The sequence below is a fragment of the Pan troglodytes genome, chromosome 2 (assembly GCF_028858775.2).
Source record: "Pan troglodytes isolate AG18354 chromosome 2, NHGRI_mPanTro3-v2.0_pri, whole genome shotgun sequence".
Classification (NCBI taxonomy): domain Eukaryota; kingdom Metazoa; phylum Chordata; class Mammalia; order Primates; family Hominidae; genus Pan; species Pan troglodytes.
In genome coordinates, this window is record NC_086015.1 from 18,200,001 (window position 1) to 18,221,996 (window position 21,996).

A 21,996-nucleotide genomic window follows, 5' to 3' on the forward strand; every position below is an offset into this window, starting at 1 on the left:
GCCCAGGAGGAGAAGAGTGAGTTTTAATGGGTAGCTCCAGTCTCTGCCACAATTGTCAAAAGGAAGCAGTTGATGGATTGGTTCTTGGTGCTACCAAGGGAAGTGATCAGGTTTTTTAATCCAATTTTTTTGTGTCATGATGAATCCATTTTTTAACATTTCTGTCACAAACAATAAGCAGTAATACACAGTTGTACAAATATGTTCTGGTTTTTTTTCTCTTCTAGTCAACGAAACGGAATATTCCAATGCTCTTTGTCCGGGGAGATGGCGTTGTCCTGGTTGCCCCTCCACTGAGAGTTGGCTGAAACAAAGAATTTGTCCTGTATGGAAAACGGGAGACTTTGTACAGTGGCCTCTCTAAAAGTACAAAACATTCACAAGAGAAACCTGCATACATTTTGATATTAAGAAATAATTCCGGGGATTCTTCCACTCCTGAAATGAGTTGATTTGCAGATAACTCACAACTTCTTAAGCTAAATGGTATTTTCATTTTTCTCAAGCTCTCCAATAAATATGACCACCAAGATGCAGAACTCTTTCAGGACTTCTTTTGCTCCATTATTCTCACAGATACTTACTGATTTTTTTTTCTTTAAATTGGTGTTTCCTTGTAGATTTTTTTAAGTGCGGTCTTCTATCTTGTGAATTATTTAAAGTAAGCATGTCTTACCTTCACTTAGCACACATTTGCAGTGCACCTACTGTGTTTGAGGCACCAGGTTTGAGTGCTGGGAACCAGAGTTTTATCAAAATGCTTTCTGGGCCAGACATGGTGGCTCATGCCTGTAATCCCAGCACTTTGGGAGGCCAAGGCGGGTGGATCACCTGAGGTCAGGCGTTTGAGACCAGCCTGGCCAACATGGTGAAACCCTTTCTCTACTGAAAATATAAAAATTAGTCAGGCGTGGTGGCGCATACTTGTAATCCCAGCTACTCAGGAAGCTGAGGCAATAGACGCTTGAACCCAGGAGGCAGAGGTTGTAGTGAGCCAAGATCACACCATTGCACTTCAACCTGGTCAACAGAGCGAGACTCCGTGTCAAAAAAAAAAAAAAAAAAAAAAAGTTTTCTGCCCTCAAGTCTTCTGGGGAGGCAGATGTTTAAACCAACAATTGCAGGCAGTAAGATTAGTGCTGATAGAATCATGCACATGCAGGATGCCATAGGAGCAGGGGGAAGAGCACCCAAATATGGGAGAAAGGGGCAGAGGGACATTGTAAACATTAACGCTGCAATAGAAGACAGAGCAAAGCATGATTTCTCTTTTCTCTGGCCTGATTTAATTCTAAGGTCGGACGTTCAGCTTGATCATAACCTGTTTATAATTATGACTCAAACCATTTTTCCACTCTTGGATCATTGGCCATTAATGATGAGGGGTCTCAAACAACATGTCTCAGTGACACAGTAAAGCAGAAATTGGCTGAAAGCAAAGCTATTTTTATTTCTAGCTTCAGTCAGCACATAGTGCTTAAAACCTAAAGAGGAAAGTAAAAGCGTGTTACAATCTCTCAAACTTTATCAAGACAGGGCTTAGAACCTGACATCCTCCGCCATGGTCATTCCATTTTGAAATGTAGAAAATCCAGCTTGTGGATGGTTTGTCTGTAAATGAGCTGAATGTGTGTGCGTGTTCATTATCAAGCACGATATGCTCACAAATGCACAGTACTTTAAGCCTTGTGCAAGAAAGATGCTTTCAGTAAACATATTTAAAAGGTTTTATTTTCCTTACTAATGGTACATGCCCCTGCAAGTTCATGGAGAAGAGAAAAACAAGTGTGGGTGAGCTGATGGAGGCTTCATCTTAGGTGAGGAGGCAGGAGTGTCTCTCCTTCACTTGTGCCATCCCCACGCTTTGTCCTTAAGCTGTAGTGGTCCCAGGAGATAACCTGTTTACAGCAGCCCATTCAGTATTGAAAAATGAACTCCCTCCTGCAGAATGTTAGAAGAAACAACCTCAAAGACCTCAAGCCACCTGTGGTCATTAGTACGTGGCAGTAAGATTGAACCTGCCTGCCTCCTACCTGTGTGAGCCTGTGGTGTGGGTGTGGTGCCAAGGCCCTGGCTCTGGGCAGTCTGTTGGCTCCTGGTGTTTACTAAGGCGTGGGGTGACAGGCCATCTGGCCTCGCTCTGCCAGTCTGCAGTTCTCCCCAGCACTGCATTCATTTTTAGTGGTTTCTGATAGTCACACTGAATTCCTGGACACTTTCTTCTCTTCATTCTTAGTTATCTTTCTCCTTTTCCTCCTGGAACTGATAGTTTACACTAAAACTTTTGGCTGCGAGGACTTGATTATACACATTTCTAAAACCCATGAACCTTAATATCTGACACTGTTACTCTCATGCACACACAACTAAAACATACCAACCTACTTCATTTCCTAGCTGCTAAGATACAAGGGGAGGGATAATAAAAGGTTAACTGCAGAATAGCCAACTATGTGTTAGGAAATGGAGGGAGGGGAGGCAATGTGTGAGTCCTTTTGGAGCTGGGACTCAATCCACAACAGAGACAGCTCAAGCAGGGCCCTGCCATGGTCCACACTGAGGTTTCCTCTGCAGGGGTGCTGTCCACTGAGGGGTTATGGTGTGAGGGCCCCTGGGATTCACGCCTTGGACTTCTGAGTCTGCAGAGCACTCGGCTCCAGCCAGCTGGATGGCCGGTGGTCAGTGGAGCTGGTGACTGGTGGTTTCTGCAATGAGGTGTCAGATTAGCCTAAGGGAAGCCTCTTCAGCAAGTATCATGCCTGGATCCCGGTCTTGGTTGTTTTATGAGAGGCCGATATGAATTGCCATTGCCTCCCACAAAGAAAAATGGACAAAATACGGGACCACATCTTTGAGATGAAATGTGCCCAAAATGAAAAGTAACTTGAGTATCCCAAGTTAAACTTAATCATTAGCTGCAAATGGACGATTTTCAAATTTCAAATAGTGATTTTTGAAGATTTGCCCAAACTAGAGTACTATCCCTCTTCACACCAAGAGGCAGAAAGTGGTTTCACACACCCTTTTATTTAATCAGCTAAAGTGGGTGCGGTGATGCACACCTGTAAACTCAACCACTAAGGAGACTGAGGCGGGAGGATTACTTGAGCCCAGGAGTTCGAGATCAGCCTGGGCAACATAACAAGACCCTGTCTCAAATAATACTTAGCTATTACCCATATTGCTTTTAGCCTGCTGCCAGGAGGGGAGAAATGTTATTGTTTGAACAGATGTCAGATGTGAGTAATGCTCAGCTGTGTTCAATGTAGAAAATTAATAAAAGTTCCAGGAGTCATCCTGGCTAGATCAAGAAGCACAGTTGATGTTTCTCTGTCACTCAGCTCTGCTGAACTACATGGATTTCATTCGTGGGCAAGCTCTTCCCTGTAGCGGATGCAGACTTCCAGCCTACCTGCCCTCCAGCTAAAGTGGTCTCATCCTCCTTGGTCCCTGTGCCCATCTGTGGGCTGGTTTTTACGGCCATGAGAATGTGGGGCTCTGATTGGCCAGGCCTCAGTCACACGCCCATTTCTGGAACTAAGAGCAAGGTTATCCCCACCTGAGCTGTATGGTCTGAGTGTAGAAGGAGGGGTCATTCTCTGAAGGAAACCAGAGGAAACGGGAAATGGAGCTGGACACAATGCCTATTACACAGGAAAACTTTTAGTCTGCCCCAACTTATAGAAAAATAAATCCCTTTGGTACTTTCCTATTAGTAACAAATTTCTTGGAACACACCTCAGACTGACACTATGACTTTAAGCTATTGCTCTGGAATCCAGGAGGTTCTGCAGCAACCTGTGTGGGGATCAGTATGGGTGGAGCTCAGATTTGTTGGCTGACTGGGCCTGATGGTAGCCTGAGTCCTCTTGAGGGGTCTAGGTAGGAGATCTGCAACACAAGAGGGCCGTTAAGCTGGGGGTAGGTATCAGGGGGTCCTCAGAGCTTCTGGGGAGGGCAGGGTAGTTGAACAGAGTGGACTGAAGAACACTAAGCCCCATGAGACAAATTGCTGCTTACAGGCGGAGACCATATTCACAACCCCTGGCAGAGGGCCTGGCCAAGAATTTGTCTTCAATAAATGTTAAATGAATATTTAAATGACAAGAAGACTAGTGCAACAGGACTTTGTGATCAGCACTGTGGATGGAAGGTTCAAATGGGAGTTTGAAAGAAGGTGAACTTTGCACGTTGTTTTCCAGACACTTGTGGTTTCCTTCCCACAATTGGACAGTGTTCCCCGGTTTTTTACCCTCGTGGCCATCCTCCCCATTACCATTTACCTGAAAGTGTCAGTATTTGCCAACTCTAGATACCTAACTAGTTATTAATTTACATAGAAAACTAATACCAAGAAATGAGGAAGATAAGGCCAAATGCTTTAAATTCCTTTTAGATTCATTGCCCAATTTTAATAAACCAGAGCATGTAGGTTCTTATTTTCTTGGCTGCTTCTAGAAATGTCCTGGATGTGGAGGCAGCATGCCCCATTGCAGTTTCTGATATTGATTACTCCAGAGGAATGTTTTCTTGGTGCTCATCCCACCCACCTGCAATGCTGCAGGGATCTGGGCTCTGAGTGTTGACACGAGCCCCAGAGTGACCCTTAGTGAGGTGGAAAACTGAACATACAGGGTCTAGCAGTGCAGCGGGGTCAGAGAAACCTGGCTGCGAGTCCCTGCTGTGTCACGTACCGGCTAGACAAACAGCTTCTGTCCTAAGGTCAGTTGTAAGGGCTGGAAAGTGGCCCTAGAGGCAGGCTAGGGTGGTGCTGGGATGTTACTGCCAAATCACTGACACCAGGGTCAGAGGCACAGAGGTGGAAGGGGCACTGGGAGGCCACTCCTTCAGCTTATTCCAACTGTCCCTGCTCTTTTCCTCCCCAGATAGTTTTCAGGAGAATGGTGAATTTGAAATAACTTGATTTGTTCCATTGAAAGTTATTTTCAGATGTCCGCTATGTGCCAGGATCTGTCCACAGAGGCCTGAGCAAGACCAACTATGTGCACGATGCTAAGAGCTGGGAAGGACCTGAAGTGGGTGAGGAGATGGGAGGTGACATGGTGTTGTGGGGGGTGAGGGGGAACAGTGCTCAGACGAGGTCTGTCTCAGCAGAGAACATTTGAGCGGACATCTGAATAGCAGGAGGGAACAGGCCCCAAGGGGATTTGGCAAAACAGCATTCTTCCAGAAACTGGAGGCCGCGCAGAGGCTCTGAGATGAGGCTTTTCCTGGTGGAGGGTCGGCAGGGAGGCCAGTCGGCATGGGAAGAGTGAGCCAAAAGTCTGAGACCTCGGAAGTCCAGGCGTCATTCAGCACCTTCGTTTCACAGAAGGGGATGAAGAGCCCAAGACAGTGAAATAGACTTGCCTGAGGCCACCGCGAGTCCAGGCTAATCTAGTTCTAAAGCCTAAATAAGGGCCACTGTGTGCCCCAGCTCCAGTGGTGCCACTCATGCTGTAGCCTCTGGACCCGTGCAATGTGCTGCTCCTGCAGCTACACGGTCTCCTCCTTCCGATCACAGGCCAGCATTTCACCATCCTTTCCCTTTTCGAAGGAAAGGGTCTTCTGAGTTCGCGGGTGCTATGGGGACCCTGCGCAAGCTGGTATTCAGGAAGGGGAAGACTGTGCTTTCCTTCCCTTGGCCAGGCCTCGTGGGAGGACCACAGAGTTGGAAATCACACCCGTCAGACTCAGCTCGATCACCGTGTGCTCTGTGACTTTTGGCGAGCTCCTCGCCCATTCTGGGCTTCCATTCCTCACACGAAGGGAAATGCAGGGAGTTGTTTTTACTCCTGAACCTGCATGTCTTAGTTGCCAACACCAGGTGGTGCTGTGCTCTTTTGCTTTTCCACTTCAGTCCTTGCTTTGCAATCAACATGAGCTAATACTGGCCAGCGAGCTCTGAAATCCAGTTTGTGGAACTCCAACCCTACAATAGCTACATAATATGTAGGCCCCAGGGAGAAAGTTGTAAGGGAAAATACCATTCCCGTGGTGCCCATATCCTGCTGAACTGAGATCACCAACAAAGCCGCACTCTAGGTGAGATGGGTTTTGCTGCACTGGCTCTGTGCACGTGGCTGAATAATGGGTGGACAGAGCTTTCTTTGCGGCCTGAGGCCAGATTCTGCCATCCTGTTGAGCAGATCCCTTTTCCTGCTCTTAGCCTTGGAGTCCTCATCTATACAGTGTCCTTTGAGCTTGAACAATGTGAGTTTCAGGAAAAGGACTCGATCACTCTGCTATTGATTAAAAGAGCCTAGGTTTGGAGTTCTTGGTAGCAGTATCTGAAAGCCGACATTGGTGTGTGCTAGGAAAAGCCTACAGATTTGGAGTGAAAAAGCCATGCATGTGAACCCTAGCACTGCTGCTTCCCAGCTGAATAACAGACTCCAACTCTCTGACCCTTAGTTTCCTCCTCTGTAAATGGGGATAGTGACAGTGCCCACCTCAGGAAGAAGGGCTGAGGATGAAAAGATGTCCATCAAGGATGGAGCTCAGGTCCTGCCATGGAGTCGGAGCTCAGGACATCTTTGATTCCCTTAATTGGGCCAGCAGCTCTAAATAAGATGCTTCTTGTCTCCTCCTGAATGCCTTTCTGAAAAGACCACCTGTAAATATTTATCTGTCTTTATAGCAAGGATCCAAGCTGTTCTTCATGAATCCATAGTTTCTGCCTTGCTGAGTCTACTACAACATTTTTTAAAATTTTTTTCATCGATCTCTCCTTGCATTGTTTTTCCTGTATGACTTTTCCAGGCTGAGTTCTGCTAGAAACTGGGATGGCTAACAGCTGGTCATGATAAGGGTTTGGGAATCAGATGAGGGAACAGGGGAGTCTCCCCTTTGCAGCGTCCTCTGCCCTCCCTCTCTGTGGTTCTCAGCAATGTTTTTCTCAGTTCAGCTTCAAGGTAGAAGAGAAATGGATGAAACCAGCTCCATGAACAAGGTCACCCCGCCAATATCACGAGAAAATGACATCACTGTCAGCTTCCGCTCAGGAAAAACCTGGGACTTGAATAACCAAGGGAAAGGGCAGGTCATCCTCATGGCAGGTTGACAGAGCTGGTTACAGACCTCCCTGCCAGATATGAGGGCCTGGGAGTGTGGCTAAAAATGACCCAGGGACCACACCTGCCTCTGGTCAGTTGCCCCCGGCAGCCTTACCACCCTCGTATGCTCAGAACAACAGAATATCACCAATGGGGTGTTTTATTTCCCCTTTCCTAGAAGAAAGGTTACCAACTGCCAGAATCAAAATAGAACATGAACCGTGTCACTGGAATCCTGTCCAATCCAAGCACACTGATATTGTGCAATGCCCTTTGGGAGATAAAGCAGATAAGCAAAATCTCCAAGCTATTATCACACCATTGGACCTGGCATTGCAGAAGGCCTCTAGCCGGCCTCTTCTAGGCTTGTCATGTTTCTGCAACACTGTGTCGAGTGCTTTTTGTGCTCTAGAAGAACACTATTTCATAGATGAAACCAGGCGCAAAGCCTCACAGAAACAATTATTTTGTTAAAGTGAATAGTTGTCCCCAACTTTTTCCATTTCCCAAGCTCATAGTTTTATACATTCTTTCTTTTTTTAAGGCTTGGCTTAAATTCTTTATTATTATTATTATTATTATTATTTTGAGATGAAGTCTCCCTCATATCCCCCAGGCTGGAGTGCAATGGCGCGATCTCGGCTCACTGCTGCAACCTCCGCCTCCCGGGTTCAAGCCACTCTCCTGTCTCAGCCTCCCAAGTAGCTGGGATTACAGGCACCTGCCATCACACCCGGCTAATTTTTGTTTTTTGGGGGTTTTTTGGGGTTTTTTTTGGTTTTTTTTTTGAGACAGAGTCTCACTCTCTCGCCCAGGCTGGAGTGCAGTGGCCTAATCTTGGCTCACTGCAACCTCCGCCTGCCAGGTTCAAACAATTCTCCTGCCTCAGCCTCCCAAGTAGCTGGGACTACAGGTGAGTGCCACCAGGCCCAGCTAATTTTTTTTTTTTTTTTTGTATTTTTAGTAGAGATGGGGTTTCACCATGCTGGCCAGGCTGGTCTCAAACTCCTGACCTCGTGATCCACCCGCCTCAGCCTCCCAAAGTACTGGGATTACAGGCGTGAGCCACCGTGCCTGGCAATTTTTGTATTTTTAGTAGAGATGGGGTTTCTCCATGTTGGCCAGGCTGGTCTCGAACTCCTGACCTCAGGTGATTCGCCCACCTCAGCCTCCCAAATTGCTGAGATTACAGGCGTGAGCCACCGCACCTGGCAATTTTTGTATTTTTAGTAGAGATGGGGTTTCTCCATGTTGGCCAGGCTGGTCTCGAACTCCTCACCTCAGGTGATCCACCCACCTCAGCCTCCCAAAGTGCTGGGATTACAGGCGTGAGCCACCGCGCCTGGCAATTTTTGTATTTTTAGTAGAGATGGGGTTTCTCCATGTTGGCCAGGCTGGTCTGGAACTCCTGACCTCAGGTGATCCGCCCACCTCAGCCTCCCAAAGTGCTGGGATTACAGGCGTGAGCCACCGCGCCCTGCCAAATTCTTTATTATTCTTAATGGCACAACATAGTTTTCCATATGGTAATGAAATACCCACGCTGACTTTCCTGAGGAACAAGGAAAAATGAACAAATTGGAGAATTCAGTGCTTGGCAGGCTTGTCTTCATATACATGATGAATATCAGCCTTTCCTGAAGCTTTAAAATTCTCTTGGTCTAAGTTACTTTTCCTTGAAGGATCATTCCTGCCCCTTGACATCTTTGAGAATTGTTCAACATGTAAATGATGTGCATCAATTGATCAACTTACATTTTAGCTTCTTTATACTATCAGCGTATTTTTTTTCTGTCACTTTCGTGTTAGTGAAGTATAGTAGATATTTGTAAAAGTATTGTGACTATATATTTTTTAATTTTAATTTTTGATTATAGTAAAAAATGCATAACAAAATTTACCATCTTAACCATTTCATAAGTGTGCAGTTCAGTACTGTTAAGTATATTCACAGTTGTGCAACATATGTGAAGTTTTCTTAAAGCAAAGCACTCCTGAATGTCCCTCATCCACAAGTCCTTCTCCCATGATGTAATACTTTATTATTGTGCCTAAACTTACCCTTCAGGGGTTTCAAAGCCTTGGACAGTAACTCTGAACAAAATCCATGGGCAAGATTTAAAGTATGGGGAGCACTTAGAGAAGGCTGTGAAGCTATTTCATCCTTTACTCATCACAAGCCAAACTGCTTTGGGTAGAAAGGGCTTGACTGACAGGAGGAGAGCTGGCCTTGAAACTGCTGGATGAAGGCCCTGGTGAAGGCCTTCAGATCGCATCACCCTATGTAAAGCCCTCTGGTGGCTGCCTGTCTCACCAGAGTAACAACCGCAATCCTGACCCATCTCACCGCCTCCTGATTCAATCCGCCCTGGTTTCTCTGGCCTCAACTCCTGTCCAGCCACACTGGCCTCCTTGCCATTCCTTGAAAATATCGAGCTCATTTCTTCTTAAAGGCCTTTGCATTTGCTCCTACCTCTTCCTAGAACAATCTTTTCAAATCATGTTGGGCAACAGAACCACTCATGGAGGTCATCAAACTCTCAATGCCCAGGCCACATCTTACACCAGTTAAATTATCTCTGGGGCCTTAAAGATCCATTTTTAAAACAAAAACGGAAATAAAACCTCCTCAAGAATTCCAATATGTAGTCACTTTTAGGAACCAGTGTCCTAGATCTTGTGGTTCCCAAGGTGCGGTCTCAGATCAGCAAGAACAGCATCACCTGGGAACTTGTTAGAAATGCAAATTCTCAGGTCCTAGCCCAAGGTTATTGAATTGGAAACTTTGGAAGTAGAGCCCAGGAATATGTATTTTACCAAGCCCTCCAGGTGACTCCCATGCACACCAACTTTTGAGAACCACTGTCCTACATCCTTGGTGCTCAAGATGAGCCTTGTGGACCGGTATCATCTGCATGCCCTGGAAGCTTGTGAGACAGGCAGAGTCTCCAATGCACCCCTGTGGGCAGATCTGACCCAGTGAATGAGGATCTGCACTTCACCAATATTCCTAGTCATTCATATGCACATCAGAGTTCAAGAAGCTTTCTAGCTCTGTCCCCAGAGAGGTCCTGGAAGTGGTAACACACCTGGTGGCAGGAGCCCACCCAGCCCCCAGATCTTGGATTCTAAATATCTTTTAACACCAAAAGAACCAGGCTTATTGGAGAAAGGGCTGATTCCAGGGCTGGGGCAGGGAACATACCAGATGAGCCCAAAACATCTTATTGTGCCGGAAGGCAAGGAAATACCTGAAGAATGGTGGGGCTGTGTAAAAAGACACAGAACCCAGTCTGAAGGGCTCTCATTGATCAAATCTGAGATGGTCTGATAGCAGTAGATTATAACCTAGTGAATAAAATAAAAAGCCAGGAGTTCATAGTTATGTAAAGAAATATATGATTATATAAATAAATGGGTAGGGCCAGGCATGGCGGCTCACGCCTGAAATCCCAGTACTTTGGGAGACTGAAGCTGGAGGATCACTTGAGCCCAGGAGTTTGAGACCAGCCTGGGCAACATAGTGTGATAGTGTCTCTACAAAAAAATCAAAAAATTAGCTGGGCTTGGTCGTGTGCTTGTAGTCCCAGCTACTCAGGAGGCTGAGGTGGGAGGATCCCTTGAGTCCAGGAGGTCAAGGCTGCAGGGTACTGTGATTGCACCACTGCCCTCCAACTTGGATGACAGAGCAAGATACTGTGTCAAAAAAATAAAAATAAAAATAAATAAATAAAGTAAATGGGGCGAAGGAAAATCTCTTCCTTACAGTACAGTGGCAACTAATAAGTTGTAGAAGATGAAGTATGCTAAAACTAGTGAGGATCAGAGCACTTACATTCTAAAAGTGCCTCCCCACAAATTACTCATTCATTAAAAAGGGGGGAAAGGCAATTTTTTAGTGGAGAAACCCGGAGGAGACCACCTAAACCAATCAACCAACGTTAATGTCCCCAACGTAGGGACAAACAGCGCCACGTGCCTCCTGCTGTGATGCACTGAGGGGGACACAACATCACTTCTGTGGTGTTCCTGCCACAACGGTGTCACCTGAAAGTAATCCTCAGGAAATATCAGCAAACCCAAATGACAGGACGTCCCACAGAATAACTGGCCTGCACTCTTTAAAAAAATGTCAGGGTCAAGAAAGACAAAGCATGGCTAAGGAACTGTTCCAGACTAAAGAAAACTAACGAAACATGAGGACTCAGTGTAATATGTGACCCTTGGCCTGGAAAAATATGTGCAATTTAAAAAGGTTATTGTTGGAGCAACTGATACCATTTAACCATGCATTGTAGATTAGATATGGACTGTGGTTATATAAGCGAATGTTCTTATTCTTAGGAAGTACACACTGAAGTATAGGGTGAAAGGGCAGTATGTTCGCACTGTGCATTCTCAAATAGTTCTGCAAAAAGTGTGTGTGTGTGTGATGTGTATATTGTATACTTAGAGAGAGAGGACAGAGACTGAGGCAAAACATAAACAATTAGTGGATTGAGAAGACGAGATTTCCTTGTACTATGCTTGGAATTTTTCTCTACGTCTGAAATTATGTCAAAATAAAAGTCATGTCCCCTCTTCCTGCAAAAAAGACCAATGAGAGCAAACACCCAAAAGGCAGTGTTCTAGAACACTCTTGCTCCTGAGTTTGGTATGACTCTCTCCCTCTGGTCATTCAGGTCCACTTTTACATCCTATGCCTCCTCTACAGGGAGGCCACACCTAGTCCCCCAACCAGTGTACCCCCCCATTCCCAGCCCTCCTCCATTACACTCCCCTGTGTTCTTGCTCACCATAGCACTTTGTTAGTATGTGACACTATTCTTGTTTATATATTTGTCTACTCATTTACTGTCTCCTCCCACTAGAAGGTAAGCTTCATAAGCATGGAGACTCTTTCTGTCTTGATAGTCCCCTCTATGTGAAATGAATGAATGCACAAATGAACAGATCTACAGATCTGAGGCTCCGTTTGCTCATCTGCAGAACAAGGGGCTTCATCTGGATTCGGTGCAACATCTGGATTCTTTCCCCGTGCTGACACTGAAGGAAGGCATTTGGCAATGGAAGAGCTACTGTGTCATGCACATCTAAAACACTCTAGGCTTTCATTTACAGTTTCTCATTTAATCCTCACCATGATCCAGCAACAGCGGTAAGAGTATTCTTATTCTGTTCCTTCATGTAGCAGAAACGTGCCGAATGCCTGTTACCTGCTAGGCGCTTAAGAAGACAGTGCTGAGCACCAGAGGCACAGCCCCACCACCACGGAGCCTGCTGTTGAGCAGGACTGGCTGAGAAAACCGAGACTCAGAAAGCTTGCCCAACTTGCTGAAGTTATGCAGCAAGGACATGGCAGAGCTGGGAAGCCCATGCTGTCTCCACTGCTGGTAACAAGGGGCGTAAAGGAGAGAAGCTGCTGAGTTGGCCACTCCTCAGGTGGCTCCCTCGGAGCTGTCACACCCACCTGTGTCCATGGCCTCAACACCGCAGCAAAACAGAACACGCTGTATCTCAGCCATTTCCAGTTGTGTTTTTTATGATTCCATGGCCTCTCAGTCATTTATTATTTATCCGTATTTTAAATTATTAATTTTTTATCATTTACTATTTCATTTATCTGTTTTTTATTATTTCATGGCCTCTTGGAGGAGACAAAGGGCTCTGTGGGGTGAGAAAATGTGAGATTGGAATGACGCACAGGAAGGATTTATGTCTGCTACAACACACGAGCCTGGAGAAGGGGGAAGGAGGGTATTGTATGTTTGAGGACACATCATGTGTATTTGAGAATATAACTTTCAACAAGAAGGGTTGCATGGACCATAAGCTTATACTTCCCATAAGCAAGAAGGCTGTCTGTTTCACTGGACAAATATTGTGTTCAATTGAACCTTAGAAGTAATCTAAGTTGGAGATGAGATCAAATAACCTTGACAGAAGAAGCAAATCAAAGTAACAAAATAAAAACCCACTTCAAAAATGTTTAATGAAGACACTGAGCATGAAGAATTAAAACAATGTAAAGGAGTTGGGGTGGGGGGCTACAACTTCTTAAAAGATGTTTCTTTTTTTTTTTCTTTTTTTTTTTTTCACCTCACTGATCCTTTCCCTACTTGAAAGCTTTCTCTGCCAGTGAATCACTCAACTAATTGCCAGGTCCTGTTTCCCTGTTTATAATCTTGAGCCTGAAGAAGACTTCTGTAAAGGCCACAGTAAATTTCCCTGGCTAGCAAGACAAACATTTATCCTAGGGGCTGGATTACTATGCTGGGAGGTCTTAGATTCCTGGGATTTAGTGCATGCTCGCGCCTCACATTTTTTGGGTGACCTTCACCTCTCTGTGCCTCAGTTTCTGAAGCTGCACAATGAAAACAATGTTCCCCACTGAGTCACATCCTAGGATGGCTCTGAGCTCCCCGTTGGAAGGTGGAAAAGGGTATTTGGCGGAGGGTATGATTTATCTGTGCCTCTAAATGCTTCTCCTCCTCCTTCTGGAAACTGGCTCATTATGTTGGGAATTGAAATGCATTCTCTGTGGGCATATGAAGTAGATTCCTTATGGGAATGTTTAGTGGGTGGGTGAATAAAAGAGACACATTAACAAAGTTGTGTTATTCTAGAGAAAAAAATGTCATATCTTCATTTTTTTGTGACCACAAAGTGCAGAGTTGAGGAGGGGGTGGACAAGAAAACAGTATTGTTCTTTGGAGCTATTATTCCCAGATGGCTTGCCCATGATAGAAGCTTTTCTGTCACTGTTGAATGTCATTTTTCCAAGAAAGCCAGTCAGCTAACTGGCCACTATGTGGGTGATGACATGCCCCACCTTTCTCTTTAGTGAGTTCCCCTTCCTTGAAAGTAAGAATAGAGTGAATAAACCCTCGTCAAAAGGTGGGGTAGAGAAAGTTCAATCAGAAGAGGGGTTCAACTAAGTACCACTCATTTTCCTCCAACCTTAAGATTCAGAGATTCTAGTCCCTTTTGGTGCCACATCCTCTTCTGAATAGACAATCCAAGCTGTGCAGCAGTGCGCAGGGACAAAGGGCTCTGTGGGGTGAGAAAATGTGAGACTGGAATGACACACAGAAGGGATTTATGTCTGCTACAGCACACGAGCCAGGAGAACAGGGAGGGAGGCTATTATATGTTTGAGGACACATCATATGTATTTGAGAATATAACTTTCAACAGGAAGGGTTGCATGGACCATGGACTCTGTAGCCTGAAAGGAATCCTGGGAGCCCCCGGAATCCCTCTGGATGTAGCTTTCAGCCACAGGAAGCTCTGTTACTGAGGAGAGACTGGAGGAACCCCAGCACCAAAAACCCAGAGAGGGTGAGCACAGCGGTAGAAATTGCGATGGTATCAGCTTAGCCAGGCCCTAATTTTAGAGTAAATTACAACCAACCACAATAATCACAGCTCCCCAGCCTTAATCCTCTGCTATGTGCAGGTGTGATGCATAGCTTGCTTCATTTACCTCAACAATTCTTCAAGGGAGATACTACAGGCCTATTTTGCAGATGAAGAAACAGGCTTCAGTTTCACTAGAGAGAGTAAGTGAGTTGCCTTGCAAATGGCAGAGCCAGTATTCACACTCAAGCCTATCCAACTCAAGACCCATGTTCCTTCCAGTGTGTCAATAGTCTCGATTTAAAAGTGGGGATTATAAACCCCACTCTTTTGCAGACAGAAAAACTGAGCTCATACAGTGGAGATAACACTGAGCAAACTGAGGTTTGACTGGTTCCAAATTTCTGCCAGGCATTTTGTGTGAGGAGCAGTTGGACCTTGCAGAATGATGAAGCTGGGGGACTGACCATAGGGTGGTCTGATCAAACCCCTTTTGTCTACAGAGGGAGAACTGGACTCAGAGGGCATAGGTAAGCAGCTCACGGCAGGAGGCAAGAGAGTGGCAGGCCAAGCACAGAGCCCCTATCTTCAGCCTCCCAGGGATATGACTGAGCTGCTCTTGGGTATAGTGGGAACTGATCTGTCCCACCTGCCTCCTGATGGCCTCTGTGTGCCTGGCAGGGATGCCTGCCCCAGGCTGGGATGGAGGCATGTCTGCAACCTTGGAGGGGACCCAGGAGGCCAGGGCAGGTGGGGTTGACCTTGTGACTCGGAAGCTGGCTCTGTGTGAAAACACAGACAACTGGATGGGCCTGGGGCCTAGGGGTCAGCAGCCCAGCACCTGTCTATGCTGGTGAACCTGGGAGAGAGTGGAGGGTCAGGTGAGGTGCAGAGAGCAAAAGCGAGGCTTTATTCATGGAGGTATACTGTTGTTCTCAGATGCCCCTGCTCATCCTATACCTCCCTTAAAGGCTCAGCCTTTGGAGAGAAGCCCTCTGAAACCATCTAAACTCCCTTTTCCTCCTCTGGCTACAAGAGTCGGAATTCCGACTACCATTTCTAGAAGGCTGGTTATGTGCCAGGCCCTGGGCCAGACATGCTACAAATAAGATCTGACATTTAGCTTTCCCAACAATCCTGTGACCATGCTGTAACAAGCTAAGGCTCAGAGAGATCAAGTGACTTGTCTAAGCTCACACAGCTGATGAGCAACAGAGCCAGGGTGGCAGCTCTATTAGGATAGAGACTTTTTAAAAAAAAAATTTTAGACAAGGTCTAGCTCTGTGGCCCAGGCTAAAGTGCAGTGGCACGACCACAGCTCAGTGTAGCCTCAAACTCCTGGGCTTAAGCAAGCTTCACACCTCAGCCTCAACCTCCCAAGTAGCTAGGACTACAGGTATGAACCAACACACCTGGTTAATTTTTAAAATTTTTTGTAGAGATGGGAGCTCACTATGTTGCCCAGGCTGGCCTTGAACTCCTGGACTCAAGTGATCCTCCCACCTCAGCCTCCCAAAGTGCTGAGATTACTGGCGTAAGCCACTGCACCCAGCTGGGATTTCTGACTCTTGTTTGCTGCTGTATTCTCAGTGGTTGGCACATAGTGGCCACTGAAATACACATTTGTTGAATAAATGTCTGACTCCAAAGCCACACTCTTTGCCCTATACCCCTCTGCTTCCTGGGAACTCTCATGGGAAAATTCAATTTCGAGTGAAAATTGACTTGGAGGACTTCAGTCAAGAGTGAATCCATTAATTTCTCTTCTATGGGTACTTTCTGTACTCACCAAAATAAAGCAATAAAGAAAACTCCCCAAGTAGAGTGTCAATGACATTATGCACATTTTTATAATTAGTAATCAGGGCTGCTGTGGAACTGATTTCTTCCTCAGGAGGATTCACAAAGATGCTTGTTAGCTCATTTTGCTTTTTATCTTTCCTGCAGACAACACGGACAGCAACAGACCTTGGTTTTTCTGTGTCTGGTCCTTCTCCAAAAGTTCATAGCCTTTTTCATTTTGCAACACAGTCTCTAAGGCACCTTCCTTAAGCCATGAGTTTCTGACTTTATATTCAACCTAGGCTTTGGGGGTGTGGAAAGGGTCATCTATATATCCTCAGATTTCCAAAAAAGGAATTGCGAGGATGGCTTACTGCATAGCCCCCTGTTGCCCAGCAAGGCCCAAGGCCTGTTTGTTGGGTCATTACCATCCATGCCACACAGCAACTACAATTCTACAATTACAAGTGAACTTCATCTAACTTTACTGACCATGATTTTTGTGGTTGTTCATCATTCAGGACATATAGTTCAGCATCTCACAGAGCCCTAAGTCAAAATAATGCACTTTGAGTTTTAACTTCTCAGAGCTGAAAGGGATCCTACAGATGACCACATCTAACTTTTCCCAAAGTCTTTTTCACACCACACAGCCACAGGATACTGTACCCAGGAAGGTTTCCTTTGTTGCGGAAGTGTGGGAAGTGCTACGTGGTCTACCTCCCTGTTAGGACCCACAACGCGTAAGGGCAGACTGAGGTTTCCAAGAAGTCCTGTAGGAAATATACTTTTGTTTAACTTTGTTCTACACCGTATTCCCAAAATTACTGGCCCAGGAGGGGGAAGCCTTCTATGTTTTCTTTCTTTTTCAATTTATGGAAAATTCTTTGGGAAATAAAACTCTTATCAGACCCCACCTCTCCACCTCCCAATTTTACAGATGTAGAAAGTGATGATCAGCGGAGGAAAGAGAAAAAGCGGCCAGAAGTTGTCCATAGGCCAGGCCTGGGATATATGTCTTAACTCCAGGTTCACGATTCCTCTCAGCCACACCTCCCAGGTAGGACTGTCAAATGGTTGTTAACAGAGATAGCAGGATAGTAAAGTGCAGATTGACCCAGGTTTTATTGCACCAGGTTTTGCTGATTCTGAAGCCAAGTGTGCTGAAAAAGATAACTGTGGAGCAAGTTCACTTCAAGTCATCCCAGGTGACTGTTTTCACGCCTGCATTTGAGAGCACAGGGGCTGAACATGGCCACCCTCCCTCTTCTCCAGCTGTAGATGACTCCTTATAAAGAAGATTTGGGGTAGATGGAAGATGGGAAGGCGGGAAGGGCGGGTGGTCAGCGACAAAAAGGCCATCACACGTCAGCCCGTTGGAGTGGTTGCTTGACTACAGCGATGGTGGCCCCTCACTGAATGGGACAGGATACTGCAATGGTGAAACTCTGGGTTTAAATCCTGGCCCCACAGAACAACTTCATGACCTTAGACAAAAAACGTAATCTCTCAGGGCCCCAGCTTCCCACTGTGAAAATGGGATAATAATGGCACCTACATTTTCCTGGCACTGCTCTCTCAGAGGAGCTTATGCCATGATTTCTTCATAGGAAACATGGGGTAATAAATACAAAGTTCCTGACATAGAAGGAGGTTTTCTAAAAGACACTGAGAGGCTCACCTGGTGGCTTCCTGTCATAAACCTGAAGTGGCGGTGGGGGTGGCTGGAGCAGGTAGCCCAGGAGGTCCTTTAGGCTGGCATGCAGCAGGAAGAGCAGAGAAGGGGGTAATAATTTGGGTAAAGATAAGGGAGAGATGCTCAGTCCACAATGATGAAGGGCATTTTTTTATTTTCTTGAGACAGGGTCTGGCTCTGTCACCCAGGCTGGAATGCAACAACATAATGATGGCTCACTGCAACCTTGACCTCCTGAGCTTGAGCAATCCTCCAGTTTCAGCATCCCAAGCAGCTGGGCCTACAGATGTGTGCCACCACACCTGGCTAATTGTGTGTGTGTGTGTGTGTGTGTGTGTGTGTGTGTGTGTGTGTGTACTTTTTGTAGAGACAGGCCTCACTATGTTGCCCAAGCTGGTCTCAAACCCCTGGCCTCAAAAACAATCCTCCCTCCTCAGCATCCCAAAGTGCTGGGATTACAGGTGTGAGCCACTGCACTGGGCCAAGGGCATAATTTTTAATGAAAATTAAGGCAAAGAACAGTTATGGGAGACAAATAGATGACAGTATCAAGGACTTTTTCATTAGCAATTAACAACAACAAAATAAAACCTCAAACTGGCTTAAGAAAAAAAAAAAAAGAGCAGCGGGAGCTGACTGTAGACATGGCTGCATTCAGGAGCGCAGGCTATGCCACCAAGAATCGGTCTTGCTCCGTCCCTTGGCTCTGCTCACCCTGCTATTGACTCCGTTCTCAGTCAGATGCTCCCCTCGTTCCCCTCGTGGTGACAGGATGGCGCAGCAGCCCCTAGTGGACATTGTGCAGCTCAGTCACCCACCTCATTCCCGAAACGCCAACCAAAGCCCCAGGATTCATTATGGTTGGCCCAGCCCAGGTCATGTGCCCCTTCCAATTACTGGCACTGATTGGCCGGTTCTGGTGATGAAGCAGACAGAGGGCTGGGACCCTGGTCTCCTGCCTTCTTTCAGTTTCCTGACTTGTCCGTTCGTCTTCAACTGGCCCACTGTTCCCCGGGCTCTCAAAACCACACCTCATTTAGGCCTCTGGCAAGAAATGGCTACATCCTCTACAGCGGTCTTTTGCATTGACTTGGACTCTTCTGTTGGCTTAAAGGCAGATTCAGGACATGCCAGTTCAGATAGAGGGAGACAGACTCGTGTGTGATCCTGGGATGGCAGAGGATTTTTCATCTGATGTGCCAGTTATGGTTAATAGTGGCTGCCCGAGGGCTGTTTTGCAGAGGATGGTAAAGCTAAGTCCAGACTCGGAGGGAAAAGAAGCTGTGATTGATTAATAATGTCTGCCGGGAGCCCCGGAGCAGTCAGTGGTGGCCGACTTGCCGTGTATCGGCCAAACTTCATTGCAGAAAGAGCATGGATCACGGAAAGCAGCAGCCCTGTTCACAGACACCTCCACCTCTCAGCCCTGAGATCACACGCTAGTTACTTAGCTTTACAGGAAACAATTCTCCCATTTGCACAATGAGGACGTGTATCCCAAAGAGTTGCTGAAAGAATCAATAGAGACAATGTATGTAAACTGATCACGATCCTGCACGGAAAACAGAGGCTTTGGCTTTTAACAGAGGTGGAAAGTCATGTTGTTTTTCCAGGGGCCCCACTCCAAAAGTGCTGGTATGGCCTAGGACATCTCAGGAAATTTTTTTTTCTTTTTTTTTCACTTTCTTTCTTTCTTTTTTTTTTTTTTTTTTTTTGAGATGGACTCTCGCTCTGTTGCCCAGGCTGGAGTGCAGTGGCTCGATCTCGGCTCACTGCAAGCTCTGCCTCCCCGGTTCACACCATTCTCCTGCCTCAGCCTCGCGAGTAGCTGGGACTACAGCGGCCTGCCGCCACCCCCGGCTAATTTTTTGAAGTTTTTTTTAGTAGAGACGGGGTTTCACCGTGTTAGCCGGGATGAGTCTCGATCTCCTGACCTCGTGATCCCCCTGCCTCGGCCTCCCAAAGTGCTGGGATTACGAGCGTGAGCCACAGTGTGCGGCCGGGAAAATTTTCTTGAGTTCGAACTTCTTTTTTTGAAATATGCGCGGTTGACACCTGGCCTTATCCCTTCAGGCCTTCACAGTTCAGGCCGTTTGGCCCCGCTTCTCCTCGTTGACTTTCCCACCAACAGTGCATTGACCAGCACCACCGTCTGAGAACTCACAAAGGATCTGATTTACCTTCCTAGGATTCCGTATCACCTCTTCTTACACCAAGGGACCCAGTGCATGGCAAAAGCTGTATGAAAATGGGCACATGGCCACAGAACAGACAGGTTTTTCCAAGGAAGGCATCAGCAGAAGCTGCTTGCTGGCTCTTTGCTAGAAGCACAGCTAAGGAGCCTGCCTAGGGGAGATACCTGGCACGGTTGGCATGCTATACTGTTTTTCATTGAGGTAAAATTCGTATAACATAAAATTCACCATTTTAGCCGTTTTAAAATGTACAATTCAGTGACTTTTAGTGCATTCACAGGATAGTGCAACCATCACCACTATCTAATTCCAGAACATTTTCATTCATTCAAAAGACACCTTAGACTCATCCAGCAGTCATTCCCATTTTCCCCTCTCCTCAGCCCCTGAAAACAGCTAATTTGCTTTCTGTCTGTATAGATTCACCTGTTCTGGACACTTCATATAAATGAGTTCATACAAGTCATGGCCTTTTGTGTCTGTCTTCCTTCCCTTAGCAAAATGTCTTTATCCAAGTTGAAGTATGAATCAGTACTTCATTCCTTCTTATGTCTGAATAATGTCCTATTGTGTGGATATACAATATTACGTTTATTGATTTGGCTGTTGTGAATAGTGCTGCTATGAAATTCTTGTAGAACTTTTTCTTTGAACACCTGTCTTCAGTTATTTGGGGTATGTACTTAGGAGCAGAATGGCTGGCTCATATAGTAATTCTGTTTAGCTTTTTGAAGAATAGCCAAACTCTTTTTCCCAGCAGCAGCACCATTTTACATTCCTCCCTCCAGTTTCTCAACATCTTTGCTAACATTTGTTATTTTTTGTTTTTAAAATCATAGCCATTCTAGGGGCTGGGCAGTGATATCTCACCCTCCCTCCCTCCCTCCCTCCCTCCTTCCTTCCTTCCTTTTCCTTCCTTCCTTCCTTCCTTTCCTTTCTCCATCCCTCCCTCCCTCCCTCCCTTCCTTCCTTCCTCTTTCCCTCTCTTTCTTTCCTTTTTTTTTTGACAAGGTCTCACTCTGTCACCCAGACTGGAGAGCAGTGGCACAATCACAGCTCACCGCAGCCTCAAACTCCTGGGCTCAAGTGGTCCTCCTGCCCTGGCACCTATAGCTGGAACTATAGGTGCACATCACCATGCACAGCTAATTTTTGCATTTTTTTTGTAGAGACAGGGTTTTGCCATGTTACCCAGGTTGATCTTGAGCCCTGGGATTAAGCAATTGGCCCATCTTGGCCTCCCAAAATGTTGGGATTACAGGCATGAGCCATCGTGCCCAGTAGTTTTGATTGACGTTTCTCCAATGATTAATGAAGATAAGCATCTTTTGTGTGCTTATTGGCCATTTCTATATCTTCCTGAAATGTCTATTTGAGTACTTAGCTCTTTTTTTTTTTTTTTTTTTTTTTTTTGAGATGGAGTCTCACACTGTCGCCCAGATTGGAGTGCAATGGCGTGATCTCAGCTCACTGCAATCTCCACTTCTCAGGTGCAAGTGATTCTCCTGCCTCGGCCTCCTGAGTAGCTGGGATTACAGGCACATGCCACCACACCCAGCTAATTTTTTGTATTTTTAGTAGAGACAGGGTTTCACTATGTTGGCCAGGCTGGTCTCTAACTCCTGACGTCGTGATCCACCTGCCTTGGCCTCTTAAAGTACGGGGATTACAGGCGTGAGCCACAGCAACCAGCCCTGAGCTTATTTTTTAATTGAGTTGTTTTGTCGTTATTGAGTTTTAGTTCCTTGTGTATCCTGGATATTAATCTCTTATTAGGTAAGTGGTCTGCAGATATTTTTTCCCATTCTGTAGTTTTCCCATTAAATCTAATGTTAACCCTGGATTTTTCATAGGTGCCCTTAATCATGTTGAAGAATTTCTTTTCTATTCCCAGATTGCTGAGTGTTTT

General features: G+C 45.9%; 1 protein-coding gene across 4 annotated transcripts in view; it reads left to right on the plus strand.

Moving 5' to 3' along the window:
- LSM3 (LSM3 homolog, U6 small nuclear RNA and mRNA degradation associated) overlaps positions 1–21,996 on the plus strand; it is a 60,407-nt gene that overhangs the window by 18,813 nt on the left and 19,598 nt on the right. Inside the window, exons 4-6 of one of the 4 annotated variants that reach the window (XR_010155502.1) lie at positions 12,247–14,396; positions 17,137–17,256; positions 18,061–20,553. The exons of 1 other annotated variant lie outside the window; for it this stretch is intronic. Coding sequence is in view for 1 of the 3 variants with exons in the window: in XM_001157526.4 (XP_001157526.1) it covers positions 228–308 (81 nt within the window). In the remaining 2 variants the exon portion in view is untranslated. Of the gene's footprint in view, positions 1–227; positions 540–12,246; positions 14,397–17,136; positions 17,257–18,060; positions 20,554–21,996 lie in introns of those variants that run through there. 2 more of the 4 variants (XR_010155501.1, XM_001157526.4) reach the window with 2 other exon arrangements.